At 36.1% G+C, this 15,800-nt stretch overlaps 2 protein-coding genes across 2 annotated transcripts; one reads left to right on the top strand and one right to left on the bottom strand.

The window, feature by feature from the left end:
* Nucleotides 1–4,212: 4,212 nt before the first annotated feature.
* Nucleotides 4,213–9,297, top strand: LOC108210669 (malate dehydrogenase 1, peroxisomal). The gene is made up of 9 exons (XM_017382051.2): nucleotides 4,213–4,434; nucleotides 4,538–4,756; nucleotides 6,150–6,464; nucleotides 6,928–7,017; nucleotides 7,127–7,210; nucleotides 8,385–8,420; nucleotides 8,510–8,599; nucleotides 8,700–8,794; nucleotides 8,880–9,297. Exons 1-9 carry the CDS (start codon nucleotides 4,372–4,374, stop codon nucleotides 8,950–8,952), a joined length of 1,065 nt encoding a protein of 354 aa, XP_017237540.1. The 5' UTR covers nucleotides 4,213–4,371; the 3' UTR covers nucleotides 8,953–9,297.
* A 1,410-nt stretch (nucleotides 9,298–10,707) lies between these two features.
* LOC108214902 (leucine-rich repeat receptor-like serine/threonine-protein kinase BAM1) lies at nucleotides 10,708–14,622 on the bottom strand. The gene is made up of 2 exons (XM_064088910.1): nucleotides 11,901–14,622; nucleotides 10,708–11,353 (listed from the first exon to the last, which is right to left on the bottom strand). Exons 1-2 carry the CDS (start codon nucleotides 14,479–14,481, stop codon nucleotides 10,917–10,919), a joined length of 3,018 nt encoding a protein of 1,005 aa, XP_063944980.1. The 5' UTR covers nucleotides 14,482–14,622; the 3' UTR covers nucleotides 10,708–10,916.
* Between the last annotated feature and the right edge of the window lie 1,178 nt (nucleotides 14,623–15,800).

Here is a 15,800-nt window from a genome sequence, read left to right as displayed (position 1 = left end):
TCCGGAAGAAATGAAAACTGAAAACACGTATATTAATCGTATAAAAATCTGAAAAAGAGCAATATATAAAATGCCTGGCTCCAATCTGTCTGCCTCATCCGATTCTAGCTACACTGCGAGAATCGCGGCGAGCTGATCGATGTTCGTGATCACTAAAAGGAGCGCTTGCTCGATGGCTCTCCGCCACCAGAATCAAGATTTATGCTGATATCGGAATTAATGTTCCCATGTCTATATGAGAACACAACCGATTCATTAATATATAAGCTGGACAGCTGGGCTGGCCATTTTACATATGTCAAGAAGAAGAAAAACTAGAGCTAGAAAGATTGTTTGAGCTAGCCAGATCGATCCACAACTACAACGCTCAACTCACATCATCTAGTATACGATATGTTTCACCAACACCTCTCACACGCAGACATACATATCTCAAAGACAATATATATATGAAGCGGCTTCCCTCTCTCTCTGATTTCTAAAGCTATGTACATAGATAGAGAGAAAGGGGAGATGAGACGGGGAAGAGAGGAGATGAAGTGGTGTTATATAAAGAAGAAATTTGGCTGATGAAGTAGGCCCCCGCAACTTATTAATTTCTCAAATATAGTTGTGAATAGTGAATACACACATACTCATTTTTTACCTGTCAAATTTATTATATGTTGATTGAAATTTATATATTCTATATGATAAAATAATAAATGACTAGAATACATTTTCAATATATCTTAAATATAACCTTCGATTTTTCAAAATAACAAACAAATATTTTTAATATTTAAACAATTATATATTTGATCAATTTAACTTCTTCGAAATCGAAAGAGTTATATATAATTTGAGATGGATAGAATATAATTGTATTTTGTCACTTTTATGATTTATAATTTCCCCCTTCTTTGAAAGTTATTTGAAGAGAAAAATGAATACAAAATGGAAGGATGTTTTGAGTCGATATATGTTAATTAGGAAAATGTTATATATCTCAAAAGGAATTTTTAAATATTTTTCAAAATCTAGTTCTAAACATATATATGATTGGTTTAACTCACAGACTCTTTTTATTTATATCAGGTACTCAATTAAAATTAGTCATCTACCGCGTTATCTGAATTAAGGAACATCTTGCTACTCAATTAATTAAGATGCGGTACTCAAGTAATTAAGATGTACGTCCGTATTTTTTATTTTATTAAAGAAAACGTCAATATCAGGTGTTTCCATAGAGTCCCATAGCTCGTTGGCTTGCCAAATAAAAAAGTTTTGATTTTGTTAGAGCAACCCCAATGGTGTTACTTATCTTTGACCCCTAAAATATAATAAAATAATGATTACCTAAAATATAAGTAAGCAAAAACTTGTTTTACTCCAATGGTATTCCCTATAATCATCCCTATATTTGAAAAAAATATTTTATTAAAACTTTTACTATGGTGGGGTAGATAAAAAAAGGAGGGAAAATAAAAAATGAAAGAAAATGAGAGAGAAAGAGATGAGTTGGAAGAAATAGAGGCTCACTTTTCTATCCCCAAAAGAAAGGGTTTTGTTTTCTCTCACCTAAAAATTTTAGGTAAGGAGAGGATAGTTGGAGTGAAGAATTTTTACTTCAACCCCTATTTTTGTCCACGTAGGCTCATTATAGGTAAGGGAGGTGTTCCCTTGGAGTTGCTCTTAGGTGTCAAGAGGCGAGTAAAAAAATGTGGTAGGTGTTTGGTGGTTTAGGGCTAGGGGCTAGTTGAAAGAAATGAAACATAGGAAGAGTGCGCGTAGCGGACATTGAAGAGGTGAAAGGTGCCTTTCGACGCACGCACTATATTCTTTACTTTCTTCTGTTGGTCCGGCATTAACGATACAGTGTCCTTTCAAGCTCCCATTTTCAGAAGTTCCATATTTATATGGTGTCCTCGTTCAATCACAAAATCATTACTCAGATATACAGCCACTATATTCATAGATCTATATGAACCATCCATCCATCGCCATTCAACTTTGTTATAGGCTTATGCCTTATAGCACAGCTGATTCATAACAGTGCAACATGTATTTAACCAAAAAAAAGTGTTGGACTAGATTTTTTTTTAAAATAAGATGATTAGTTGAATAATAATGAAACATCCCATGTATAGTTATCAAAATTTTTTAGTTAGACTGTTGATGAATTTTTATGTACTAATGTTTGTATACTTGAGATCCGGGACTCGCCATTAAAATGAGCTAAAGTCCTGCTAAACTTCAAATTTTAGTGAACTTTCTTTTTCTTGATTCTTGAATTTCCCCATTTTTAACATTTGAAAGTTTTGAAAAATGATATCTACAAATTAGTTTTTTGGTTATGCTATTTTGAAATTTTGGTTCTGTATAAAGATAATCGACTAAACCTATGCATCGGCTATGATATGCCGGTCAAGGTATCACTTGCTTTACTTGTAAAACAATTTAGTGCAGATCGAACGGACGAGGACGACTGAGGTAATCTAATACTCCTATTGAGTTGTACTTCTTGACCTTAGAGGTTGTCTGTAGTGTTCAAAACTACATGCATGCAGCGTCTGCAACCCGGTTTACAAACACATACAGGTGGTTTAGCAGGAAAAAGAAACAAGAATATCGATGTAAATGTATTTGTAGTAGATTCCAATAGATGAAACATAAGATGGAATAGATTTTTAAATACTAATTCACGTCAATTTAAGGTTTACAATGTATTTGTCTTGAACACAATATTTTACTAATAAATCTTCGTTGATTAACGATATGATTCACCACTGCTACTAAATTCAAATCTTTTAAAACTATCAGCATTATCCAATCAATAGTCTTGCGTGTTTAAGCCTAATCAGTCCTCTAATCTGATGGTTACTCATGATTAATTATTGTTACCAATACGTACCCCGCGACAGGAGGACAAAGATATGGATTCTTATCTAATCACGTATTAACACAATAAATTACAAACGCATACAAACAAACATACTCGCATGTATATAAAGATTTACATGTAGATTGGTAGGAGATCGATATTGTGCGACAGCCACCTTATTTGACAAAGAAAGAAAAGGTAATGTGGCTTAAGCGTTAATGCATCCCAACATCTGAATAAAGCTATCGAATGCTTGCTTGAATGTCTCCACTTAAAACGTACACCTTCTTCTTTCTAGAAACGCATCACTATCCTTCGGAAAATTGTATAAAGTTCAACTTTTTGTACCTGGTGGTTGATCATTGGTGTAGGAATGTCGACATATTCTTATTCAAGCAATTGTTAACATAGGTTGAAAAAATTGATAATCGATTCATAAGTCCGAGCTATATCGAATTTTAATATTCCCTCCGTCCCTATTTACGTTTCTCATTTGATATGTCAATACTGTTGATGACATTAGACAAATTATTAATTTATCTCTAATTTATAAGACTAAATATAATTATGAGTGATTTTGTTGGATTCGTATATATGAGTATTTTAATACAGTGTAGTTTTATATTTAATCCTAGCTAATACGAAATTAACGATCAAAAAAATGTGTTTTGGTAAGGTTGATAAAAACAAACACGAAAAATATTAAGAGACGAAAGGAGTAATATTTTGGAGAAAAGTTTGATTAAATTAAATATTATTTAAACCATTGTTATTCGTCTCCGTTTTAAATTATAAAACCTAAATTAGAGGTATGTCAGATTGTCAGGTTTACTCAAACTTAGACCGATCACCGTAGTACTGTAAACAGCTACGATCAGAAAGTATTGGAAATCATTTACGATCGTGAGTTTCCAGCCATTATTCCCAACTCATATATTCATTTTTCGAGCCAGTTATTTTTAATCGTAGCTAGATGCGGCCGAAATGGGATTTTAATCGCTCCCTCGTGATACCGAAAATGACAAAATCATTGCAATGCATCTATTCAATACAGTAACGATAATGCGACAAAAATAATAACACAGTAACCATAACATTCTATTTTATAATCATTGTGTTTATTTACTAGTCACACGTACTTGGAAAAAAAAACTAGTCACACGTGTAAAAATCACTAAAGAAAGTCTTTACTACAAAATATCAATGGATCAGACTCAAACTCAATCCGCTGCATTGGTTCATTAGGAAAAAAAAGTGGGTTATTTTAGAATTCAGGCCCCAACTTGAGCAAGCCCAGGCCCATGGGCCACAGTTGTGACATCAAGGCACGGATAAGCCCGTTTATTCAAAATTCACGCTTCCCAATACAAATTCCCAGACGGATCATCGTCACCAACCTTATTCTTGTACCAGTACATAAATGAAACGCAACAACTTGCAAACAAATAAACAGTCCTCCAATACATAGATACTTCTGTGACCAAACATTCAATTGAAGAAGGGTCGGTATGGATGCAAATCAACGCATTTCGGTAATCTCAGCCCATCTCAACCCTCCAGTTCATCTTCAGGTATGTTTGTACTACATATGTAATAACCAGTCAAACGTTTGACCATGCTTTATTACAACTTCTTGTGATGATACTAATCTTTTAATGTATAATTATGGTGTAGGAGATGGAGGGTAATTTGGGGTTGGAGCAAATGAAGTGTAGAGCCAAAGGTGGATCAGCTGGATTCAAAGTGGCAATTTTGGGGGCATCAGGTGGCATAGGACAGCCTCTGTCAATGTTGATGAAGATGAACCCACTTGTGTCTCTTCTTCATCTCTATGATGTTGCTAATACGCCTGGTGTTACTGCTGATATTAGTCATATGGATACTAATGCTGTGGTAATTCTTGCATGATCCCCTTATTGTTTTTTCTAGTATGTGGTCTGTTTGCTATGTTTATGTGGTTGTTCTTGTTTAGCTTATGTATGCTGATATTGACGTAGTTGCTATCGGAATCAGTTTTTGATGTTAGGATTTGAGGAGAACGGGTGATCTAAGTGGTAAAAGAGCTTATTTAGCTTGAATTTTTATTCAAGATGTTGTGTTAACGTTATGTTCCACGATTAAGGGAAGTGAAAGGGGGTAGAAAGGAAAGAGGAGTATCGAATTAATTTTATATTTGTACTTTAGTTTAACTAGGGGCTCAAGTCTCAACTCTCAACCAGTGCTCCCAATGTCTCGTGTCATGCCTTTTTGAGATAAGAACATGAAGATTTTTATCTTGTGATGAAATGGAAATCCCCCTGCCCGTCTTCTCTAAAGATCATGTTTCAAATACTGTTTTGCCCTGATAATTCACAATGTTTAGTTAGAATGTTATTTAGGTCTAGACTGCATTTCAATACTTCTTAGCATTGTTTTAGAAATGGCCAAGGCATTGGGTACAAACTATTGTGACATCAATACTACCTAATATGTTTACCCCTAGAGCTGGAATCTAAGGTTGTGTTCACTTCACGGAATGGAATGAGGGGAGAATGGAATGAAATTTATATTATAAATTGTGAGTGATTAGTGAAATTGTTTATAATTTTCATTCCTTCACTCATTCCATTCTAACTATTTTAACTAAAAATCTAACCCACATGTTTTGAAAGGAATGTTGATTCCATTTGTTCATCATCTTTTCCTATCATCTTCTTCATGAAAAATTTTAACTCACTCACATTTAATCATTATTGCCTCATACTTTCTCCAATCTCCATAAAACTTGTTCATATAGTTTCATTCCATTCTCCCCTCATTCCATTCCATGAAGTGAACACAACCTTAGTGATAACAGCTAGGAGCATGATTTTCCCAAATCAGGGCTTTTACACCTTATAGCACCTAGGCATTGCTTAGGCTACTTTTTTGTTCATTTAAGAGGATTATCTAATCCCACTCTCTTCACAGTATTAATCCCAATAGAATTAAAAAAAAATGATCGGTACAATCATTTTAAGGACTAAGTAGACAAAAGTGAGACTGATAGGAAATAGGCTGTGGCTTATACTTGAAACGTACAGAGCTGAAGCGATGATTCAACATGCTCCCTGTGTTTTTTTGTGTCCTTGAGTTACGTACGTTGTGTTGTCATGCTTTAAGAAGATCGAATAATTCACCTTTTGAACCTGAAATATTGCATACAAATATGCAAGCCTCTTTATTTGCATGATTTGAGTGAGAACATATTATTTCAAAGTTAAGATGAATTCTTTCCTCTTATTGTCACAATATTTTGAAATTTCAGGTGCGTGGATTTTTGGGGCAACAACAATTAGAGGATGCTCTTGTGGGCATGGATCTTGTGATCATTCCAGCAGGTGTTCCCAGGAAACCAGGAATGACAAGAGATGATCTATTCAACATTAATGCTGGAATTGTCAAGACATTATGTGAAGGAATTGCCAAGTGCTGCCCAAAGGCGATTGTTAATGTAATCAGCAATCCTGTAAATTCAACAGTTCCTATTGCAGCAGAGGTCTTTAAAAAAGCAGGAATCTTTGATCCAAGGAAACTTTTGGGAGTCACAATGCTGGACGTTGTTAGAACTAATACTTTTGTGGTATGCAACTACTTACTAGTAATAAAATCTATTACATCAATTGTTTTACTGCGAGACATTTTGCATTTATCTGCCTTGTTAGCATGTAACTGGTTGACTACTTTCTTGCCGGTTTTATGTTGCACAATTAAACTATGTAAACAATCAAATGCTTGCGTTCTTGGAACAAAGAGAGGCAATGTTGCATGTATACTAATATTATTAGAATCTGAATTCATATTGTTTAGTTTGGAAGCATCTAAAAATTTGGCTACAACCCCTTTATCAAATAATATATAATTTCTCTGCAAACTTGATTAGTTTCAATTGATTGTATACAGCCACTAGAAAACCTTCTTCAGTGCTAGTTCCATCACTACAGTTGTCTGATTGTAATATCTAATGATTTAAATTTTCGATCTTCTCCTATTGCATGGAATTAGCATGTTATGTAGCATTGATTCAATTTATTTCAACTTTAAAGGCTGAAGTATTGGGGCTTGATCCAAGAGAAGTTGATGTACCAGTCGTTGGGGGTCATGCTGGTGTTACAATATTACCTCTTCTATCCCAGGTACAAAACTCATTTCTTGATCTTAGAAACCATATCTTTGTGTATATTAACAACCTTCACATGGTTTGCATATTGCGATACTAACATGTATATTACTATTTTTTTACAGGTGAAACCTCCGTGTTCTTTTACCGCTGATGAGACTAACTATCTCACATCTCGGATTCAGAATGGTGGAACAGAAGTTGTCGAGGTAAAGGAATTTTTTTAATGATTTCAGGCTTGCTTTTGTCAGTTACATGTTTGCAATGCCATTAGTCTATGTTCAATATATCACCACAAATTTTGTGAGTATGTAGGGAGTAAGTTCCTGAAAATGCCTTTGAATATGTTTTTGTGTAGCTGAGGGATACTCTGGATATCAGACTCTGGGTATATAATGGAGAACTCATGATTGTAGTTGAATTATATAACAAGAACTTACATAATTTAGTTTTCTGAACTGCTCTAACGAACTTTGTTGAAGGGCCTATTATCTAATTTGATCACTGCAATATAGTCTGATTCAGGGCATATGGTCTAAACCTTTTGTCAAGTGTTGGGTCTAAACCTTTGACTAATTTATCGTTGGGTATTTTGAGGTTTGTTTTAAGCAAACTCTGAATCAAAACATCACTAGTGGAAATGAAGTTAAAACTGGCAAACTTTATTAATTCCATTACAGTCGTACTGATATATCACATCTGATCTACACTAAAAAGAGTAAATATAGGCGGTACTAGTTTCCATGTGCTTCGAAAGCTTCATGCAAAATCATCTCTCGCCTTTTGCTTCCTACCTAGCTTTGACTATGTTTATGAGAAGGTACTTGAAATAGACAAAAAAGTGAAGTTTCTTTTGAAGTGATGTGGAGAGCTCTTTAGCTTTGTATATAGACGTGTACAGTCGCTGCATGTCAGCTATTCTGGAGCTCTTAGATTATAAAACTCATGTATCTTAAGATTGAGTGTTTTTGATATTGTGTTTTTTAGTGTTTATGATATATTTTTTAACTAACTCTTTACTCAGGAATAAAATAACAACTGAACTATTGTTCCACTAATTAAAAAACATGCACTAGTTTGAATCTCAGCCATCAACCACCAGATAGATTGGCAATTTAAACTTACTGCATCTCCTTTCTTTGGAAATTTTTTCTACTAGTTCTGGTGATAAACTGCCTTGCAAAGTCTTTGATTAGAACACACATTTAATTTGCTCTGCTTTACCTGGAAGTATATATTTTTTTACAAATGCATAATCTATGTGCTTCAAAGCCCTAAAAGGCTAAAATAGAGCTTCCGAAGGTTAGGAGTAACTATGTACATTATGTGTAATATCTTCCATTGCCTTCCCTAGATAAATTAAGATATATTGTCATTATGCAGGCAAAAGCAGGAACAGGATCTGCTACTCTTTCAATGGTTTGTCCTTTATTGTTATATTTATTTTGACAGCTATGGTACCACAATTTTCTTTTCAGTAAAATGATATGTTAAAATTCAATTTGAAGGCATATGCTGCTGTAAAATTTGCGGAGTCCTGCTTGCGGGGCTTGAGGGGAGATGCTAGTGTCGTGCAGTGTTCTTTTGTAGCTTCTCAGGTAATTCACATATAATCTGCCTTTAAAAGATCATTGATTTCTCCTTAATTTATAATTTTAAGAGAATATTCACATTTATTGCCATATTGATCTTGAGCAGGTGACTGAACTTCCTTTCTTCGCATCAAAGGTGCGACTTGGCCATCATGGAGTTGAAGAGATATACCCTCTCGGTCCCTTGAGTGAATATGAGAGGTCTTAATTTGTTGTGATGGTTTTTTATAACTTTTTACCTGCTTTAATTTGGCACCATCTCATCTATTTCCCTGCCTATTCACAGGGCTGGTTTGGATAAGGCAAAAGAGGAGTTGGCTGCAAGCATCAATAAGGGTGTTGCCTTTGCTAAAAAGTGAGGTGTGGCAGTGCAAGATTTTCTAGTTCTTTTACTAATCTTGTAGTTCCTTGAATAAGCTTTGGCCACTAAAAAGTTGACGGAAATACCGAACCCCTGATTGAAGTAGTGCAGCAAGAAGTTGAAAATAATAAAAACAAAAAGATAGAGTTGTGTGTGTGGGGTATATTGGATTGGGGGATGGGGGGAAAATAAGTACCAGGCCCTATAGATTGAAAGCCATAAAATACATTGCAGATTGTGTTGTAACTTGTAACCTGTAGGCTGTAACTTGTAAGCATATGGAAATGATTTTTATATGCACATTAGACTTTATTCAATAATAGAAATTTGGTTTTGAGTTGAATGTTTTGGAGTTGTGCTACTTGCTGAATGGGACTATTAAATTTTTATTTGGGCAGTGCATGTTTATTTTGTTCTTAATTTATATTTGTCTATCTTTTACTGTAGCCAAATTGTGATGGAAAATTATAGGCAATATGTTGTACACAAGAGAAACTTGTATGTTTTTTCACATTCGTTTAGGCCCAACTGTAAACTAAAAAAGAGGTAACGAAAAGAGATTGTCTTTTCTGTATTGCAGTTGATAACCAGAATTTGACGAATGCTGCATATTTAGGCTACATTAATTAGTAAAATAAACAAAAAAGTAACGTTTTTCTGAATATTGGAAGTAAAAAAGAAAAAGAAAATTCTATGAGTCATGGAGCATTCTGGGCCTACTAACGAGAATCACATTAAAAACAGAAGTTTGTGAAGTTATTTGCTTCATCTGAGAGATGGCATATCCTGACAAACATTGTACATATGAATTAGTATGATTGAGGCGGAATCGGTGGCATGCAAAATGAACATCACACTATGAAATTAGTCATGAGTGTGTAATGTGTTGTGATCTGATAGCAAGCAGAGATTATGAAATTAGTCAAGTGAGTAGATCAAAAGGAGCTCTCTTTTCGCATGTACACACTACTTTCTTCTCTCTACTCAAATTCCTAAAGTTGTGAAGGTGAAAGCCACAATTTTGAATCCTCCTCCCTCACCTTTTTGCCCTCCAATTTCAACACCAAGCCTCAAATATCTCCTTCCCACCCCCACCTTCGATTAAGATTGCAGTTAAGTCAAAGATTCTGGCTTCTGTGTTAATTAAGTCAATCATTTATCAGTGCTGTCCTATAGTAGTTTGATAATTCACTCATCTCTGCTTATATTCTTTGGTCAGAAAAGCTAATTTATTGAATTATTGTTATTGCCATCTGCAACTTTTTTCACGTACACCACATTTTTGTAAATTAACCAACTGTCCACGTCTATTACTCCCTTTCATCTGACATGTACACATGAAGATATTATTATTATTTAATCTCTTCCCGGCTCTACAGGGAATATATCTGGCGTTTACTCTGGTTGGTGAGACCTAACATAAAACAAAAAACAGATGGATACATAATTAATAATGGCACTGCAACTTATGGATGCACGGGGCTACCAAACTCTCGAGTCCACAAAAATTTTACCCCCGTGTAAAAATACAGCGATAGAATTTTTGAATAAGCCACCGAGGAAAGTGCAACATTTATCGGGAGTATCGATCAACAAATTGTATTGGCATCGGTAATTGAAAGCCAGTGCACCATTTTATGCTCCACGGAGCAGCAACATTTATGTAGTCAACAGATTCCATTGTTTAGTACTACACCATAGTTTATTCATCTTTTTGCAGCCCAAGAACCATGAGAAGCAGCAGCACATGGCATTTTCACAAAGATCAATTTTTCATTTTCATAATAAAATGTTGCAACAACTTTGCTGTACACCTAAAAAATACGGTAAAAGGCTAACACCAACTAGTTTACTGTAAGAATCCCTTTCCTTTTCTCCATTTTAAACATAAAAATAAATACAGAAGAAAATGCAGAGCTTAAGAATGCCGCTATTCCCGCCCATTTTAAAGAGATTATTCTATCATATGCTGAGAAGGTCGGCGGTTGGTGACCGAGGAGATTGCTGATGTTGTTCTTTGGTGGCGGAGCTGGAGGACTCCGAGGCAGTATCGGTGTCCACTGAATCTCCCGGTTTTGAGTTGGGTGGCCTTGGGAGCTCTGTAAGGATTTGCACAACTTCTCGCATTGTTGGGCGTTCCATAGCCTGTTCTTGGACACACAGCAGGGCGACATAGAATACATGCATGACCTCGTGTAGGGCAAATGTTGAAAGCCTCGAGTCTAGGATTTTTAGCACTTCTTCCTTGTTGCCATCCGTCAGCATTCTCACCCATTGAACTATGTCAACTCCGTCACCAAACTCCCCAACTGGTTTTTTCCCACTTACAAGTTCCAAGAGAACTACACCGAAGCTGTAGACATCACTCTTCTCATCAACCTTGAGCGTGTATGCATATTCTGCAAAATTTAAAATTTTGAACATGATTAAAATTAAACCATTACCACAACAACTGTGTAGTATATAAGTATGTTATCACCAACTACTTTCAAATTTGCTTTGAGTTTTAAGAAAACAAATAGAGAAGTACGACTCAAAGCACGCCTTAACCGGTAAACAAGTTGTTAGACATCATTTTCAGTGGAAGGCCACACTAATCAATAAGAATCATATGAACATTAATTATCACCATGTTAGCCTTAATTTCTTTTTAAGTTACTATAAACCCAATGATTGATGCAGATACTACTAAAGATAAAAATAAAAACATAGACATTTAAGATTAGCACATTGACATAAAGAATCTGAAGTTTTAGGTCTATAAGCAAACCTGAGTAATAAGTATTTGATACCTTGACCCAATTCTAGTGCAAGAGTAAAAATAGCGCAAGTATATTAATATCAGCTTCACATGATCTCCAAAATAAAGACTAAGATGATCCACAATTCTAACAGAAAAAGATTGAACTATACTTGCATATTGATGCTGAAGACATGCCAACATACCTGGTGCAATATATCCATAAGAACCAGCAATAGCAGACATGCACTCTGAGGTATCAGAGTCTTGCAAAAATTTAGCAAGGCCAAAATCAGCGACATGAGCTTCAAAGTTGGAATCTAGAAGAATGTTATTTGATTTTACATCCCGATGTAAAATTAGGGGTGAGCAATCATGGTGAAGGTAGCAAAGGCCTTTTGCAGCATCCAAAGCAATCTTATACCTGGTGCCCCAAAGTAAGTGACCCCCTTTCTTGCCATGAAGCGTCTCACCCAAGCTCCCATTTGGCATAAATTCATAAACTAACAGATTAGTCTCATGATTTGAACAGAATCCCAATAACCTAACAATGTGCCTGTGTCTAATTCTCCCAAGAGTTTGGATCTCAGCATTGAAACCATGATCATGAGAAGACCCACGACTCATTGTTGGCAACCTTTTCACTGCAACATCTACATTATTAGGCATAACCCCCTTGTAAACAATCCCAGCACCCCCTTTTCCAATAATATTATCCTCCTTCAAGCAATCAAGTACATCATCACATGTAAAGTCCAAGCGCTGAAATGCTGTAAGTTTCCAAGCACGAGCACCACTTGTCTTCTTGAGTGAGCGTGCCTTGAAGACAGCTGCAACAGCGAATGCGATTGAGCAAACAAGCAACCCAATAACAAGTAAAAGCTTCATAGAAGCTGAGAGTCCATGTGAATGATGACCATTGGAAGCATCTTTGCAGGGTCCCAAATATGGTCCACATAGCTCAGGATTGCCAAGGAACGAAGTGTAATTGAAATAACTGAACTGACCAGTGCCAGGAACCAACCCAGAAAGATTATTATAAGAAAAATCAACTGATGTCAAGCTCTGCATTGTAGCAATTGGTGCTGGAATACTACCTACTAGATGATTGCGTGACAAGTTCAAATAGTTCAGTATTCGCATATCTGTAATCTCAGTTGGAATGTCTCCTGTGAGCTGATTCTGACTGAGATCAACAAACGTCAACAACTGGCATTTACTGATTTCCTTAGGTATCTCCCCTGAAAATGTGTTCTGGCTCAAATCAATCTGAGACAACTGCCGCAACCTCCCGATTTCCGAAGGAATTCGACCTGAAAAATTGTTGTCAACAAGCAGAAGCTTCTGAACCCCAACAAATTTACCAATAGTAGACGGTAAAGATCCAGTAAGATGATTACTAGACAAATTAACCTCTCCAAGCTTAACAGACACATAGTCGGTCTCTGGAAATTCACCAGAGAGAAGATTATCTTGAAGCTCCAGCTGCGTAAGTTGTGGCAAACTCATCACTCCCTTTGGAATAGATCCGTTGAAATTATTCTCCCCCATTCGAATCCGACTCAACGATGTGCATTCACCAAGTGAGTCAGGAATCGGTCCCGACAAAAAGTTCTCCAAAGTAATCAGAGTTTCGAGTTTATTTCCAGAACACAACCCCGGTGGAAGTGGTCCAGTCAACTTATTTGACGATATATCCACAAGACTAAGCTTCGAGTTTTTCCCTAATCCTTGAGGCACATTTCCAGTAAAATTATTTTCCCAAAGCTGCAATACTTCCAACTCCGGTAACTCAGCAATTAAGTCAGGAATGTAACCATGAAGTTGATTCCGAAAAAGATTCAACAGCGTCAAGTTTTTCAAATTCGCAAAACTTGGAGGAACTTCCCCAACAAGCAAATTATTTGACAGATCTATCGATCTCAAGTTCTTTAAATTACCCAATTCAGCCGTAATAGCGCCTGAAAACTCATTAACTTGTAAAAACAATGTGTCTAGATTCTGAAGCTTCTCAAGCTCACGAGGAATCTCACCCGACAGTCCACAATTCGCAGCATCTAATCTAACAAGTTTCGATAAATTCCCAATCTCCGGAGGCAAATTACCCGAATAATTATTAAAATAACCCAAATAAAGATGCTGAAGCGACGAAATATTACCTAGCTCCGGCGGAATCACACCGGTCAGCTCATTCCCCGAGACAGCAAGATACTCAAGCGCCGCAAAACGGCCGTACTCCGCCGGAATCCCGCCGGAGAAGAAGTTCCCACCAAGATGAAGATGCCGGAGACTAGTGAGATTATAAATATCCCCCGGAAGCTCCCCGTCAAAGTTGTTATTATACAAATCAAGCACTTCCAAGCTCTTTAAATTATTAAAACTCGGTAACGTTCCGTTGAAAACATTGTTGGAGAGATTGAGTGATCGGAGAGACGAGAGTGAGTTGATAGTCTCGGGTAATGAGCCAGACAACTGATTAACAGCGAGAGAGAGATTCTCGAGAAACCCGAGCATAGAGACATCGGGAGAGAGAGAGCCGGTTAAATTCAACGACGAGATATCGACAGAGATGACGTGGCGGCGAGAGTCACAGGTGATGCCGGACCAAGTGCAGTGGTTGGGGTTGGTGGAGAAGTTCCAGGAAGAGAGAGAGGAGTGTGGGTCGGAGGAAATGGCGGTTTTTAGAGAGAGAAGGGCCTGGTATTCCGGGAGTGGTTTTCCGGCGACGGAGAGAGGGGAGGTTAGGTGGAGAAAGAGGAGGAGGAGGAGGAGGAGCATGAAACGCATTTTTGAGAGGTTTGTCTTGTTTTGGTGGGAAGAGAAAAGAGTGAGTGAGAAGTGTTTGAGTTTGGAAAGTAAAGTAGAGTTGATAAGTTTGAGTGATGAAAAATGAGTGTGTATGTTGGACTTGTTTGAGTCGGTTAGTCGGACAGCGAGGTTTTCATGTGGCAAAATTACTCCTTTTAGTGTAGTACTACCTCCATCCCCCAAATTAGATGTTCCCGTTGACTTTGGGCACGTAACTTTAGGTGCATTGACCGTCTATTTCCGAAATTTATTTTTTTATTTTTTTTTTATAAATGAAAATTTCATATTTTAATTTTTATTTGCAAAAATAAAATTTTAAAAATAAGTCACGTATCTATGCGGTCAATGAACCTTAAATTGTGTGCTCAAAGTCAACGGGGCCATCTAATTTGGGATGGAAGGAGTAACGTATACAAATTTACATATATAAAAAATATATTAAAACTAACTACAGTATATCGAACATAAAATCGACTGTTTAGGTGAGTTTAAAATAAAACTTCTTTATTCAAATAAAAAAAGTGAAGCAAACGTGAGATCCAAGTTAAGTGGGTGTCTGGCAAATGCACTTCTCAACTTAAAAGTGCTAAAATCCCACTTCACTTATTTCAGGTCTGTTTGGCAAATTTTATAAAGTACCTAATTAAAGTAAAAGAAACTAACGAAAAAAGCTACCAAAGTTAGCTTTTTTTTGGGCTCAACTTCTCTTCTTGTTGCTGCTCTTCTGCTAAGTTTGATCCGGGATAAAGATGATAAGGTAGTACAGTTGTTGTCTTGTTCGTCTAGTTATCTTGACTACAGTTGTTGGTCTTTAGTTACTTGTAATAACTTTTTTGTATTTATTAAATTTTTTCTTTTAATGGAAAATTTAAAATTTTGTATCTGTAAAATATTTCATGCATTAATAATAAAAAATCTTATATTATTATAATTTATTTTTTAAAAGAAAACAAATTGTTATATTACAAAAACTATACCAATTTATAAGTTAAATTATCTAAACACTTAAATAACTTATAAGTCATGGTATCGAAACACGGACGTTTGGGAACTGGACTTCTGGGCTTAAAAGCCTGGAAGTTCACTTCCTCTTTTCTACTGTGTGTTTGGCAAATGATACGAAGCACTTAAAACAAGCAAAAGAAGTTAAGAAAAAAGAGCTACGAAATGAAGCTTTTTCCGGGGCTCTAGCTTTTTTCAGCTTCCTTGCGCACTGCTGTTCTAAACCCGTGACATTCTGCTACCTATTATTTTTGTTTATTTTTTATTCATGCTGTCTGCTTTATGTTATCTCATTC

Source organism: Daucus carota, chromosome 3 (assembly GCF_001625215.2).
Source record: "Daucus carota subsp. sativus chromosome 3, DH1 v3.0, whole genome shotgun sequence".
NCBI lineage: Eukaryota > Viridiplantae > Streptophyta > Magnoliopsida > Apiales > Apiaceae > Daucus > Daucus carota.
The sequence above is the reverse complement of the archived record's forward strand: the minus strand, read 5'-3'. Positions and strand labels throughout refer to the sequence as shown.